The 14424-nt window shown below is 43.3% G+C and overlaps 2 protein-coding genes and 2 long non-coding RNA genes across 4 annotated transcripts in view; 2 read left to right on the top strand and 2 right to left on the bottom strand.

The window, feature by feature from the left end:
- Positions 1–6302, bottom strand: part of plekhd1 (pleckstrin homology and coiled-coil domain containing D1) — a 10931-nt gene extending 4629 nt beyond the window's left edge. The window contains exons 1-10 of the mRNA XM_023396386.2: positions 5856–6302; positions 4523–4616; positions 4270–4359; positions 3549–3625; positions 2664–2755; positions 2506–2558; positions 2074–2168; positions 1875–1968; positions 1382–1575; positions 146–278 (exon numbers count right to left, since the gene is read on the bottom strand). Of these exons, the coding sequence (XP_023252154.1) occupies positions 146–278; positions 1382–1575; positions 1875–1968; positions 2074–2168; positions 2506–2558; positions 2664–2755; positions 3549–3625; positions 4270–4359; positions 4523–4616; positions 5856–6010 (1077 nt within the window). The 5' untranslated portion in view covers positions 6011–6302. The remainder of the gene's footprint in view (positions 1–145; positions 279–1381; positions 1576–1874; positions 1969–2073; positions 2169–2505; positions 2559–2663; positions 2756–3548; positions 3626–4269; positions 4360–4522; positions 4617–5855) is intronic.
- LOC147817302 (uncharacterized) lies at positions 1464–5092 on the top strand. Its single transcript, XR_015436479.1, has 4 exons — positions 1464–1604; positions 1944–2034; positions 2668–2793; positions 4495–5092. It is a non-coding gene; the product is annotated as an uncharacterized LOC147817302 (long non-coding RNA).
- Positions 6303–6374: 72 nt separating the features above from the next.
- LOC147817301 (uncharacterized) lies at positions 6375–7445 on the top strand. Its single transcript, XR_015436481.1, has 2 exons — positions 6375–6749; positions 7039–7445. It is a non-coding gene; the product is annotated as an uncharacterized LOC147817301 (long non-coding RNA).
- slc39a9 (solute carrier family 39 member 9) lies at positions 7155–13746 on the bottom strand. The gene is made up of 7 exons (XM_023396365.2): positions 13221–13746; positions 12881–12989; positions 11856–12059; positions 11419–11487; positions 11057–11142; positions 10693–10827; positions 7155–10350 (listed from the first exon to the last, which is right to left on the bottom strand). The coding sequence occupies exons 1-7, from the start codon at positions 13314–13316 to the stop codon at positions 10117–10119; spliced, it is 933 nt and encodes a 310-aa protein (XP_023252133.1). The 5' UTR covers positions 13317–13746; the 3' UTR covers positions 7155–10116.
- Between the last annotated feature and the right edge of the window lie 678 nt (positions 13747–14424).

Genomic DNA, 14424 nt, shown 5'->3' with positions numbered 1-14424 from the left:
TGTGTTACTGTGTGTGTGTGTGTTACTGTGTGTGTTACTGTGTGTGTGTGTGCGTGTGTGTGCGTGCGTGTGCGTGCGTGTGCGTGTGTGCGTGTGTGCGTGTGTGTGTCCGCAGGCTGAGAGCGGCTGAGTCACGCTGTGTTACCTTGAGCTCGGCTTCGGTCTGCTGCTTGTCCACAGTGAGCTGAGAGAGCGACTGCTGCAGCGTCCGGGCCTGAGACGAGTAGTACTCCCTCTCCTGCTGCAGGACTTTAGCTCGCTGCTCCTTCTCCCTGAGCCTGAACGACAGGAACACGACACACACAGAACATCATGCGCATTCTCTGGAAGGACACATCTACAATTTTGGATGATTTTAATGTTTCAGTTCCTTTGGCCCATTTTAAACCTTTTCAAAAGATTACAGTGATGTGTTCACTGACACGTGTGATGTCATTTCAAGGATAAAACAGTGACCACAGAAGATGTTTTTTGTAGATAAGGTCTGACATCTTGTATTTGTGTGAAATACATTGTCATTACAGTGATTTGTCATTTTTACACTTTTATATTAATTTAACAAAATGGAATATAACATGTTAGCGAGCTATAGAGGTGCTGGTAGGAGGATTCTGTTATCTGTGGTCAGAGCTGTTGTTCGCTAGCTGTTTCCCCCTGTTTCCAGTCTTTATGCTAAGCTAACAAGCTGCTGATTGGTTTCACATTTAATGACTGACACCAGAGTGACGTTGTTGTTTCTACTCGCCAATAAGTGTGTTTCCCAAAATGTTGAACTCTTGCTTTCAGTTCAGTTAGATTCATGTGAGTCAGTTCAGTTACTGTCCTCAGGATTATTTTGTTGTTCTTTTGTGAATACGTTAAAGGAAACTGAGGGATGGAGATCCTGGAAACGTCAGTCGTATATTTCAGTGATCGCTGCAGGAACATTAGTGCTACACAGTCAATAACAGCTGCCTGTAATATTCCACTTACTGGTGCTGATTAATGGGCTGGCTGTTTAGGGATCAATACACATTTCCACAAGTAGTTACAACCTCTGAGCCATTAGCACAGAAGTTCCCTGGAAAGGCCAGAGCGTTTGACCCTTTGGATGCCAAAACACGAGCACAGTCTGAAGCTCTGCTGCAGTTGTACTTCAGTCTCATACAGTAAACATGTGACCTGGATCACATGGAGTTTTGTTTGCTCAGAGTTTCAACAGGACAAAGGCTAATGTGCCGTTTGTATATTCAAACATTCAGAAACTCTTCAGGAACTAAAGGAAACAGCTGCTTTAATGTTGATGACGACTTATTTTGAAAGTATCCAGCTGTTTTTCAGAGGATTTCAAACAGCCATGTAACCGATGACGTGACGTGAAGAATAATATTAAGTCTCTCACTTGTCGTCAGCCTGCTCCTTCTCGTTCAGCAGGATCTTCATTTGGTCCTCGATGTGTCGCAGGTCCTGCAGCAGCTCCCCGTCTACCAGCCCCTCTCCGTCCGCAGACTTCCTGTCGCTCTCCGCCGCCGCCTCCTCCTCCTGCTCCTTCACCCCCAGCAGCTCCAGGGTTCGCTGCTTCTCCTGCGACAGCTCCTGAGGGTCAGAACAAGATGCAGATCAGGGTTTGCTCCAATACATTTTCATATGTTCCTCAGATACGACACCTCAACCAAAAATCCACATTCATGGGTTAAAATGATAGTTTTACTGCACAGCGTTTACACATATGACATCATTTGTAAAAACCAAATTTCATAAGGAAATACAAGTTTCTTATTAACAAGAAGAAAAGTTCAGAGGAGAATCAGGACGTTACTGCAACGTTACATGATCCGAGTCAATGAGTTAACCTCGTCACTCGACACATGGAGGCGAATCAGTGTTTTTCATACCTCGATGGATTTCTGCAGCATCACTGTTAAGTTGCTCAGTTCTTCTTTTTCACTCTCGACACCTTTCAGGGACTGAGCCGTGCCGTCCAGGTCTCTGCCATCAACACAGGACAGGAGACATGTCACATGACCTCACAGGCCTGTACACAGTCATCAGTGGGTAAAGAAACACAAACACACGACAGCTCTGAGTTTTTACAGTTTAATTTGCTCCTGTTCTGCCTTCAGCTCCAGCACCACCTCCTCAAACTTCATCTTCTCCTCCTCCAGGATCTGGTTCAAACGCTCCAGCTCCTACACACACGCAGGCACGCACGCACACACACACACACACACCAGTGAAAACGTACGAATAGAGCTGAAACAATGACTCGAATAACAACAAGTGAAATTTTAAATCATTTTCAAACATCATCTGTTTTTATTTGCTGCTTTTCTCTGTTTAAAATCTGTAAACTGAACATCAGGGTTTCTGGTCGGACAAAAGAAGACGTGAAGAAAAATAATCATTGCAGCTCCACATATAAATATAAAGCACATCTAAAGTTCATCAACATCTGAACAAGTTATAATCTTTTTATTCCCTGATCCCAAAACAACAACAACAGGTGACAGAGTAAAGACGTCTCACCTCTCTCTCTGCTCTTTGATGACTGAGCTCCTCCGTCTCCTCCATCAGTTTATCTGGAGACAAAAACATTTCACATGACCGACCCGTTTCACATGACCTGCTCCAGCTCGTTAAAAGCTCATTCATTCATTTATTCAGGTGACTGTCTCCGTGTTTACCCAGGTACTCCTGCTTCTCCTTGGCCAGCTGCAGCCCCTGGGCCTCCAGACTCTCGATCATGGCCTCCCCCAGCTGGGCGTTCTTCCACGTGCTGTCGGTCCAACACGGACGTCAAGTTACATTAAAACAGTGAGCGAGTCAATAGCTGGTTGCCATTATTTTAAAAAGCTGATGAGTGGAGGCTGTAATTTCTCCAGTGAACAAAAACTGTGATACATTATACAGAAAGTTATCGTGACAGTTCAGTTTGCATCAGCTGCCACATGTCGTCACATCTTTGACATTTCTGTCTGCAGCTTTTAATCCAGTGTGTTCGAACTTTAACTCAAACTAATTCCATGTGTCCGTTATTAAATAGTATTGACGTATCTGTGCAACACAAACAGAAAATGTCTCAGACACAAGGAGTGAAATGTTACAATTCACCTCATTGTCCAGGTCACTGTGTGTGTGTGTGTGTGTGTGTGTGTGTGTGTGTGTGTGTGTGCGTGCGTGCGTGCGTGTGTGTGCTGTTATACTATTGTTACAACTAACACAGGCTCTTGTAGCCATGAACTAGCTTAACTCACAGCTAACAGCTACAACATTAGCACTGACAACTAGCATGAACAATGTCAACGTAGACTCACGGATAAACAGACTTAAGTTTGAAGAGCTGAACCACAGAGCAGACGATGCTGTTACTTTCTTATCTTAATGCTAGTTCTTACATTCTAACTTTGCCCAGGTGGAATAAGCAGGTGTACAGTGAATCAGGTGATTCCTAACTTTCTCCTGATTGGAGAAATTGGAAGCGTTACAACGATCCCTGGTCTCCTCTTCCATTTTAAGTCTCTGTGTGATTTCTGAACTTTCTATGTTCCGTCTGTGTATTTTTCACTCACACTTTCCCTGACTCCTGGAGCATCTCCATCCACTGCACCTGCTCCTCCTCAGACTCAGCAGCCAGGACCACAGTCCCCTGGGACACACACAGTATATTGTCAGTAATGGGCTCCGGCTGTAGAACACACAGTACATTTCTATCTTTGTGCTGCTGGGAAAGTAGAAGGGCTTGTGATTCGGTCGTGCCCCAGCGTGCAGTTAAATTCTCTCCATTATGTGTCCTGTTTGTGGCAGGATTAGACTGATTCCTCACATTATTACAGCTTTAATCGTACAATTTAGAAAGAGACATTTCAGCTTGGCTCTGATCTGTCCAACACTCAGCTGTGACTTTCTGTTTATATGAAGCCTTTTTTGCATTGATTTGTTTTTTAATGTTGTTCATCTGCAACTTTATGTCCACATCTGTCTTAAAAATTAATAATAATAATAATAATAAACTTTACTTGTAGAGCACTTTTCATACAAGAGATGTAGCTTAAAGTGCTTTACAATAAGAGATAGTACAATGAAATCAGGGCAGATTGAAGGACAATGAAATGAGACGACAGAAAGACAGAAGATGATGAAAGATGTAAATAAAAATAAAAACAGAAACCAGTTAGAAGAGTAAAAATAAGAGCAAATTCCTTTAAAAAAATAAGAATAAAAAAGCTGCACACTAAATGACAGATTAAACCAGTGTGATGCGGATTAATGATGAAGAGATGATGCTCTTACTGTGAAATCTTCCAGGTTGATCACGACGGCAAAGGGCATCCCCATTTCTTCATTAGCCGACACCACACATCCTCCCAAAGGAATGACTCCCTGACAACAGGAGCGCATCAGTTATTTATATTGTTGTGATGATGTTTCCGTGTTTGTGGATCATAAGTTACAGAAACACACAGTTATCGGTGTAAAGCTCCCGACAGTCACGGTTTCTTCTTCGTGTTGTTGCAGAGGCGTCAGAGAGCACGCGGCCGCTCACCTTGGGGTGGATGTTGAAGAACCTGTTGGTCTCAAAGTTTCTCTTCTCGCTCTCGGCGTAGTAGAGCAAGAAGCTGTCTTTGATGATGAAGAACCTTTGTACCGAGGAAGACAATAAAGCAGCAGTGAGTCAATCCTGTGGGACTGAAAGGAACCAACGTTCTCCACACAAATCTGTATAATCTTAATAATCTATCCTAACAATATCCTACCTTTTACTTCTGGTTTTACTCACTTTAATACATCTCCTCTGTTTTAGTAATTTATTATTTCATCTTCATCACTCTTTCGTTAACCTTTTTTGTCCTGAGACAAATGTATTTTTGACTCGGTACATATCCTCGTCATAAATATTAAATAACCAAATAACTGTAAACTCATTTTATTTAAAAATGTTTGTTATGTATTTATGTTCAGAAAAGACATATTAACTAATGTTAAATCTGATTTTTATTAACTCATATATCAGTTTTGGTTTGGGGGTGGGGGGGGCTGAGTCATGTGCTCCATGAGGAGTGCACCTGTAATTTCACTTATTTAATATGCTGCTATGTTTTGACTCAAGTCAAAATAGACTTTATTTGATTTTAATCAAACAACAACAACAACAACAACAGACACTAAATCACAGAGTTCTATCGTCTCCAGTTTGGCACCAAAAACTAAATTCTTTTGACCTTTATGACTCGAGCGAATGGGAAGGAAGAGTGTGCAGCAGCAAATGGACTCTCTGGACCGGACTCACTGTGTATTGTCGTTTTAACTGTTATGTAAACTAAGAGCATTATCATGACATAAGGTGCCAATCCAGGCACTTTACCATCCAAATATACGGTGCGCTGCCATCAGGATATACTGACACCGGAGTCCTGGCGTTATGTAAAACAATCCTCTGATACACGACAAGTTTGCTTTTAAAATCAGATGTTCCTCATTCAACATCAGAAACACAGTCAGACACACGTTTTATCAACCGATCGATCAGGAACTGAAGCTGCTGCCATAAAAAATGATTAACTTTAATTTGTGATGAGGAAAATCACTTCAGAAGTTTTCATCGTGTCAAATAAATTACAGAAGAGAATCATTCTAGTTTAGTCTCCGACACTTCTTGGGAGGAAAAGGACAGGAACAGGAAAGACTGCACACTTTCTAAAACGCAGCTTTTTAGGAACCAAAGTAAAACAGGATTCCCTGTTAAACTCACCCTGATTCTCTGTTATAAACTCTGTGGAGACAGAATCGACCCCCAGCAGCCAAAATGAACACGTGAAGCTCTATATGAAATTATAAGATAAAAATGACCCAGGACAGAAGTCACACCTCGCCCTCACCTGCGAGACCACTTGGCCGACGGCCGTCCGAAGGGCCTCTTCCACAGCACGCCGTGCAGCTGCACCTTGGTGCTGATGTCCAGCACTTCAGCGTCCGACTGCTCCATGGACGTCCAGGGCGAGAACAGAGAGTTTCTGGATGAAGACGAGAACATCCTCTCTGGCTTCACTCGCACGGGGAGGTGGTGCCAAAAAAAAAACTATCAATAGAGTTAAAAAAAATAACCCACAACGCAGTCACTCAATAACAATTAGCCCAATAAAACTCGATAACGCACACACTCGTATGGATGCATGTACAGCTGTGGGGACAGCTTCAATACAAAACAGGAAAAGTAGCAAACAAATCCCAATAACTCAGCAGGGTGGAATGATGCAGCTGCCAATACGCTCATCTGATGGAGGCAGACTGACTGCAGAGTGCACCCAGATGAAATCAGGGATGACAGAGAGAAAGAGGGAGGGAGGGAGGGAGAATACTGGGAGGCGATGGGGGAGGGAGGGAGGGAAGCTTTAGGACTGAGTTTCTAAATCTGAAGTCAATACATTCCAGCCAGTAAAAGCTGTTATTCAGATTACTGTACTCACAGGAAGCACCAGTGTCCAGCTCTTGGCAGGTATGGACTCTCTGGTCGGTCCGTCCATCCATCCATCCATCCATCCATCAGTCCATCCATCAGTCCATCCATCCATCCATCCATCAGTCCATCCATCAGTCCATCCATCCATCCATCCATCCATCAGTCCATCCATCAGTCCATCCATCCATCCATCCATCCATCCATCAGTCCATCGGCAGTGACTTAGGAGAACATCTGTGGCGGAGGCGAGGCTGCACAACTCTCTAGTAAAGAGGATGGAGAGTCAGAGCGGTTGACATGCAGCTTTAGCATCGTGAGTATCAGATTAATTTACAGAACATGTGTCAGAGTGGATAGACAGCAGATTATAAAGATATTGACAGCTCAGCCTTCAACAGTGAAATGTGTGAGCGTGCTGACATTTCTTTTTTTTTTTCAGTTTGCGTTAGTGAGACATCAGGGTCGAAAAAGAACATTTTAAACATTTAATTCAAGAGAAAATTTCTATTTAAATAATGTGACAAAAAGTAACGTTAACACAAATACTTCATTCATAGGAACACTGAGCTCTCTCTCTCTCTCTCTCTCTCTCTCTCTCTCAGCATCCAGATCTGCCACCACATCACTCATTATCGTTATTATTATAATGTATATTATGATTTGGCGCTATTCAAATAAAAATGAATTGAATTGAATGAAATCAAGATATGACGCAGGATTTTCACCAGTTAAAAAACCTTTAATTTAGTCGTCATAAAACACATTGCTTTACAACCGATTTTCACAATCAAAAATATGGAAATAAGGCAAGACTCATTCTGGAATGACAGAAAATAAAAACAAAATAAAGACACACCCACCCCGACTGAAAGGATTACAAATATGAACCTGATCGTGAAACTGATCCAGAGTGAAACCTCTGAACGGCCCCAGTATGTGACGTCATCTCTTCCTGTTTGTCCCGGTAACACTTCACCTTCTGAGTAAAGTATTTTACCCACATTGTAAAGTCTCTGAGCCGGTTTACATCACTTTAACATGAGGGGCTGGTGCTGTTGGCCAATCAAAATCCAGTATTCTGACTGTCCAGGAAGTGACGATAAAACACCTTTAACTGCATCAGTGAACCAGACTGAAACATTATAAACTCTACGAACCCTGTCCTGTGAAAACCATGTATCTCCTAAACATGAATTGAAGGAAAACAGTCCTGTTTCACCTTCTACAGATAATCCAGCAGGTTTTATTTAGTTATTGAGTCTTAACCCCCCCAGAAGAAGAAATGTGACCAACATGAATGAATTGTAAAGGCTCTGAGCTTTGTGTTTTTGTCTGGGCGCCGTCAGTCAGATCTGATCAATGGGCTCCCACACGGTCCTGATGAAGCAGATGAGCTGAGTGTTTCAATATTAATGAATAAGAGCTGGTGTTTTTTTCTTCAACTTTAACTTTGCTGCTTATTTAGTCATGAGTATTTAATCTGAGAAAAACAGTTCAGGGGCTTCAAAGCCTGACCAAGGGACAGGAAATGAATCAGCAACAATTATGCTAATCACTAATCATATACGCATAAACCCTGAATTCATCTATATGTTTTTTTGTAAGGATGGAAAACCAGATCTCAGCAGGTATTCTTACGTAACGTTGTTAAGAAAGAGGAAATTGCACATAATGGGGCCGTCCGCCAACACACCCGGGCGTAGAGCAACACAGTGGTGTGTTTTTCCCTTTTGTATTACATACACAGCGTCCCGCAACAAATGAAACAGTCATGCAGCTGCTGGTCTGTGTGCGACCCGCTGCTGTATCTCGTTAAAACATCACAGGAGGTTCTTCTCATCATAGAAGTTGGAATTAACTGAGAGGTTGAGCGTAAAACCATTAAATTTAGACATAAAACAGAGACTCGTCAGACCGTCTGCAGCCTCTTGTGTCGGTGCTGAAAACACCAGTCCGTCCATGTCCAAACAAACTCAAGTTAAAAAATAAAAATGTATTTGTGAGTAAGCAGTTCCACCTGTGGTGACTGTGGAAGAAGAAGTTTCTCTGTACAACATACATATACATACACATGAGCTCTGCTGTGAGCAGGCACAGTGATACAGAAACACTCACAATATCCATGTGTCCTGATAGAAGAGGGAGCAGCCTACTTAAGATTTTAATGCATCAACCGCTTCACGTTCTAATGGAGCAGAGACGGGGACGTCGGGGCAAGGCTGCGTTCAAGAGCATCTATCTGACAGACCTTGATATGTGAATCACATAACGAGTGCTTTGAAGATGAAGGCGAACCTTCTGTAGCCATTTCACTCAGCTGCACTCCCGAGTTCGCCCCCTTTTTTTTTCCTTTTTCTTACAATTATTGCTCAGGTATAATTAATTATTGAGGAGCAAACTAACTAAAAAAAATAGGTTTGTTCAAAATTCTCACAAAACCTGTAAGATGTCTGTCCTCCTGAGCCGATGGTCCCTACACAAGTTCATCCAGGTCACGACCTCCAGAGGACGAGTCACTCATTCATTCAGAGCTGCTGAAATGACCCTCCATCTCTAAAGAAGCTTAGTAACGCTCTGTAGTCAGAGTCACTGAAGACACTTCTATACATCTTTCCTGTAATCTCTAGAATTACTCTCCAGGTAAAACAGAACAGAAATAAACATCCAGAAACTAAACAGGTCAAAGAAAAGTGACAGATTTTGTTGCGATGCGTTGAAGCTGGCTGCGTCTCGTCCTCACGCAGAGCTCCACTTTGAACTGACGAGACCAGAAACCTAAGCGCGTGGTTTTATAAGAAACACACCATCAGTGGCCATTATAACTCGGCTTCCCATCAGGCCAAGAAACAGCTCGTCACCACTGATTTTTCTAACAGGATAAACATCCGCATGTTTGACGAACTCGCCAACCAAAGCAAAAACTGTAAGGAGCTTCTGGCTGGTTTACTCAGGCTGATCCCTCCTCCTGCTCCACAGCTGGCTGCGAGAACAACATCTGTGTTGCTAAGAAAAATAAGAAACTACAAACTGTAACGTCCTCACGCCGCAGTTTCTTCTGCTCCAAACTCGCTAATATGGCACTTGAAAATCAGTTCAAATCAGTCTGGATTGTTGCTAAGAGATCTGTACAATTATATTAAAAAAAGGTTTTACTTTCTCGATATCACAAGTTTGATCAAGACTATCTAAATCTCACTGTGCAACTGCCGTCTAGCAAAACGTCACTGTGATGAAATCAGGGTTGGTTCTTTGACTTTTGGACAAGCACAATAATGCAACACTGAAAGCTCCACAGTGATCTAGATTAACTGAGCTGACTGTCCTCTGGCCTCGCAGAAGAAGATCAATATATCTGGTGGCAGAAATGGACACATACAGTAGCTGTACCATGTTTCGTCATCAGTGTCAGGAGGAAGAAGAAGAAGAAGAAAAAAACAAAAAAAAAACATTATCGTGTGCCTTGGTCGTCACCGCAACAACTCTGATTTCCCTAACATCATTCGTTCCCTGTTTCATATTCAGTTTTGAGTCATGAGATGTCCCCGCAACGAGCACCAGTCTGGTCCGCGAGGTCCATCAGCAGACAAGCAATAAGACATTTAAATCCACAATGTTTGAAGTCTCTGTTTCTGCTTCTTTCCCCTGTACACCCGTCTTCACTCCGTCCTGAGCCGCGGGGTCTAATGGTGGTGACCGACTGACAGCACCAGAGGGATGAGGCAGCCCAGCACCAGCGCTCCCACTTCCACCTTGCTCAGTCCTTTCCCTCCGTTCCCTCCCGCCGGAGCGTGGCTGTGGCCGCCGCCGCCCACCTCAGGGAGGACGTGGACGGTGGCCACGTAGAGGAAGGTGCCGGCGGAGAACAGCATGGCGACACCTGTGGCGTTGATGTCTGACAGGGCCTCTTTGCTGCTCTGAGGGGAGAAGAAACATTTCCTCTCAGCTGGATCACATACTGATGAAATCCATTTATCGTTATCACAGTTATTTAATTTCTTATTGCTAATGAAATTTAATCTTATCTCAAACATGTCTTGTCTGAAGTCTTACCATCCACACTGGTGTTCCAAGACAAAGCCCTGACTCACATTTGTGTAATACAGTGTAAGAAGATGACAGCTGCTCGAGCTCAGGCTGGGTCATTTCAGAGTAAAATTTAAGACACATGACTGACAAGAAATAATCCTCTAGGAGAGGAGAGAGAAATAAAGAGAAATAAATGTGATAACTTATATTTCATAGATTGTAATATTTACCTGACTGAGGCCTAAAAACGTGAGCATGGCGAGGACGGGTGCTGCCAGGGCGAAGACCAGGAGATGTTTGCGGATGCGGTTCCTCTCAAGACCAGCATGCATCAGGAAAGAGACCAGGCCAAACGCTGCTGGGGCCTGCAGACGACAAGGTTCACATAGATTCACATCCATAATGCACTGCTGCTTATTGAATGACTGGCAGATTATTTTATCACTTCATCATTTGGTCTATAAAACAATGAAAAGTGCCCATCACGAATTCCTAAATGGCTTTTTTAAACTCAGCTAATTCTCACATGTGCATTAATTTGTACATACACATCCCATAAATCTAAACTATGAACATGATATGAAGCATTATTACCTTGTGCAGCATGATGGCTACAAAGACAATGAGCTGAACGCTGGTCTGAGAGGTAGAGGCAGCAGCTCCGAGCGCCACTCCATCAGCTGAGACAAAGAGGACGTTCATGAGAACAGCATTAACAAAGTATTGATTATAATAAAGTCAGTGAATATCTGAGTTGTCTGATCACATTTGCATTTTGTTGGAGTAAAGTAGTGAGAAGAACATTCTCTGGCTACATCCACACGACTATGTTTTCATTTCAAAATAGATGTGTTTTAAAAGGAAAACGTAGCAGTGTGGACGTGGCCTTTATCACAGCACCAGTGTTGACAGTTACACTGATGAGATCTTGTACCATCAGGAGACCTGAGACCTACCTGCAGCGTGGACCACCAGACCCAGGGTGGTGGTGATTTTTGAAGAGGTGACTCTCGCTGACTCTGGATCTAAACCAGACACAAAAAAACTGTCTGAAAATATTTGCAATGACCATTTTTATATGTTTAACAAATATATAAAAGCAGAACAAAGCAATAATTATAGATTGAATCTGAATCTGGATAAGAATCGCGTGGTGTCGCATGTTGGCACGCATTAGCTGCTCAAACAAAAGCTCTGGGCTGGTTCTGTGCTGACTGTGCTGAGTGTGTGGGTGGATTGGGTGTAATTCAACAAAATGATTGTCTTCTGGAGAATATTATTGACAAAGCTGCTGTCACCAAGCCACGTTTTCCCAGAACTCATTCCAGACCTGCGAACTGTGAATTTTAAAAAGGAGCGAGTCCTGTGGATGCTTTCATCTTGTAACACTGACCTTCAGTGTTGTGCACATGAGAACTTCCTATCTGGTCCACCAGCAGCATGAAGACGAAGCCCAGGACCAGAGACACTCCGATGCAGGCGTGAAGCTGCTCGTGGCTGTGTTCATGTTTCCCACCGGCACCGAGGGCCACTTCTGCTTCAGCCTTCGTCTCGGACACCTCCACAACTCCAACCTGGCCCTGACTGTGGCTTCCACCTGCACACACACACACACACACACACACACACACACACACACACACAGAGGTCAGGAGAGAACAGACAGAGGCGGATGGACTGTTCAACAACACAGTTAGCTTAATGTATCAAGAACAGAGTGACGCTGCTGAGCAGAGAGACCGTCACAAACCCATGTAGCATTCCTCATGCGTTGTACACAGCGTGTTACATAACATCAGCCGGTTGTACTTTACCTCTCACAGAACTTTGCTCTGTTTGAATATGATTCAAACTGTACACAGGCAAGTTTATTTATGTCTTTACACTAACAGAGCATTTTTATTACTAGTACTGGGTATTAGTCCCCCTTTGCTTGGCTTGACTATGTCCATGTTGACATGATTGCATCACATTCTTCAGGTTTGTTTCATGACCTGTATCCGCATGATCTTATGCATTGCACTGCTGCAACACGATGGGCTGATTGGATAATTGCGTAACAAAGCAGGTGCACAGGTGTTCCTAATTAATCGCTCAGTGCGTGCAAAGGCTCTACTCTTAGTTTTCTGCCAGTGTCTTTCTGGCCTGTGGCACTCCTGACAAAGAGCATCCGGTCACATACAGAACATTTCAATTAAATGGTCTGAGTCTTCACCCTGAGGCCAATAGGACACCCATCATCAAATTATTTTAAACACAGGACAAGAACCACAAACTGTAAGTACAAACTTTTCCAGGTAACTTGTAGAGTAATCGAACGAGCTGACACTAAGAGCTGTGTTCAAGATCACCCTTCAGTGTCACTGTGGCATTAGTTATGATAGAAATACACTCGGGAACCACGTGACTGAAGTCTACCTTCAAGGATTTCCTCATACAGTGCGTGGACCCCTTCAGGAATGATAACAGCAAGTGCAGTTCCACAGAGCAGCCCGGCTCCCAGCACAGTGATCAGCTTCAGCTTCTCCTGGAGAAACAAAGAGAAACAAATCTCAAGCATAAGACGGTCTCACTGATTGTTTGTTTTGTCCTATAAAACACAGGTCGCCGCCTGATAACATTACACAGCTCATGATACAATCAATACCTCTGATCAAAAGGCACTGACGGGTGAACTATCACTTTGGGAATGTGACTGTTGAGAAAGTTAGCTTAGCAGTGCAAGCTTTCAGGAAGCACTCGCGTGTTAGAAACTCACCTCTGAAAAGTTGACTGCTAAAGGAATTGTCCCGGCCACATAACATCCCACCAGCATCGCAAGAGAGAGCAGGCTGATCGAGCTAAAATCGTCCATGGCTGCACTTTTCTTTTCGGCTAATCTCCTGCTAAAATACACCTACACTTTTAACACGGACTCTTATTCGTGCTCGTCGAGTTAAACAGCATGCCCCGTACAGTGGCCGTTAGTTAACGACCGTTGTTAGTTTAGTTCAGCCTCCTGCCGAACATCCACGTTAACTAAACAGAGACGATACAGCCTCTGGCCTCGATACCGTTAGCGAAGCTAAGCTAACTAGCTTCGGTAATTTTTCCGGCTCTCAAATCTTAACAATGAAGAACCCTGACACGTTAACCTTCACCTGCAAACAGCCGATAACCCGCATCGTTTCTTCAAGATTCAGCTGTCAACAACATAATATTGCAACTTCCCGACTAGGTTAGCAGCTCACAGAGTGGCTAACTGATCATCTTCTTGTTTGGTGCCGATAAAAATACTTCCGGGTCACAGTTCATCCCGTCAGCCAGCTGCCACGTCTCCGCGAGACCCGCTGGAAGAAGAAGAGGAGGAGGAGGAGGAGGAGGAGATGATGAGGTGTCCCTTCATTGAAATTGCATTTGTTCTTTTATTTAAGAACTGATATGTCCAATGTTTATAAAATTTAAAAACAAACGGGTAACAAATAATAATATATTTTTGAAATTCACCACATCAAATTCGAAGTTGTAGGTTTGCATATGGACGGTGGGGACATGTCCCTACTAATACTTTGAGAGGACAGAATTGTCCCTGCCTATATTTGAGTGAACTCGTTCGCACTATGTCTGGATTAAATTCATATTAGATCATTCCGATGTGATCTCCAAGAGGTTATGTCTCCAAGAGGAACCGATTTAAGCTTGCTAACTCTTGATTGGCTGAAAGTTTAATTACTCCCGAAAAATCCCATGAGAATGTTGCCATGAATACTATGATTTTATTATGCCTTACTATAACATGATTTTATTTATGGGACGACACAGTGGTAAAGTGGTTAGAACTGTCGCCTCACAATGAGAAGGTTCGAACCCTGGACCTGGGGCCTTTTTGTGTGGCATTTGCATGTTCTCCCTTTGCCTGCTCCGAGTTCGCTCTGGCTTCCTCCAACAGTCCAAAGACATGCACATTAGTTTATTTGGCGACT

Source organism: Seriola lalandi, unplaced genomic scaffold, assembly GCF_002814215.2.
Source record: "Seriola lalandi dorsalis isolate HSWRI2012SDOR001 ecotype SW California unplaced genomic scaffold, Sedor1 jcf7180002054976, whole genome shotgun sequence".
In the NCBI taxonomy this organism is placed as follows: domain Eukaryota; kingdom Metazoa; phylum Chordata; class Actinopteri; order Carangiformes; family Carangidae; genus Seriola; species Seriola lalandi.
This window is presented reverse-complemented; position numbering and strand designations above follow the sequence as displayed.

Excerpts from the sequence above, each read along its gene's own strand:
- slc39a9 (XM_023396365.2), bottom strand. The coding sequence starts at position 13,316 with ATGGACGATTTTAGCTCGATCAGCCTGCTCTCTCTTGCGATGCTGGTG. Across the intron at positions 11,143-11,418 it reads TCTGGTGGTCCACGCTGCAG|CTGATGGAGTGGCGCTCGGA; the intron begins GTAGGTCTCAGG and ends TCTTTGTCTCAG. Across the intron at positions 10,828-11,056 it reads TAGCCATCATGCTGCACAAG|GCCCCAGCAGCGTTTGGCCT; the intron begins GTAATAATGCTT and ends TGTCGTCTGCAG.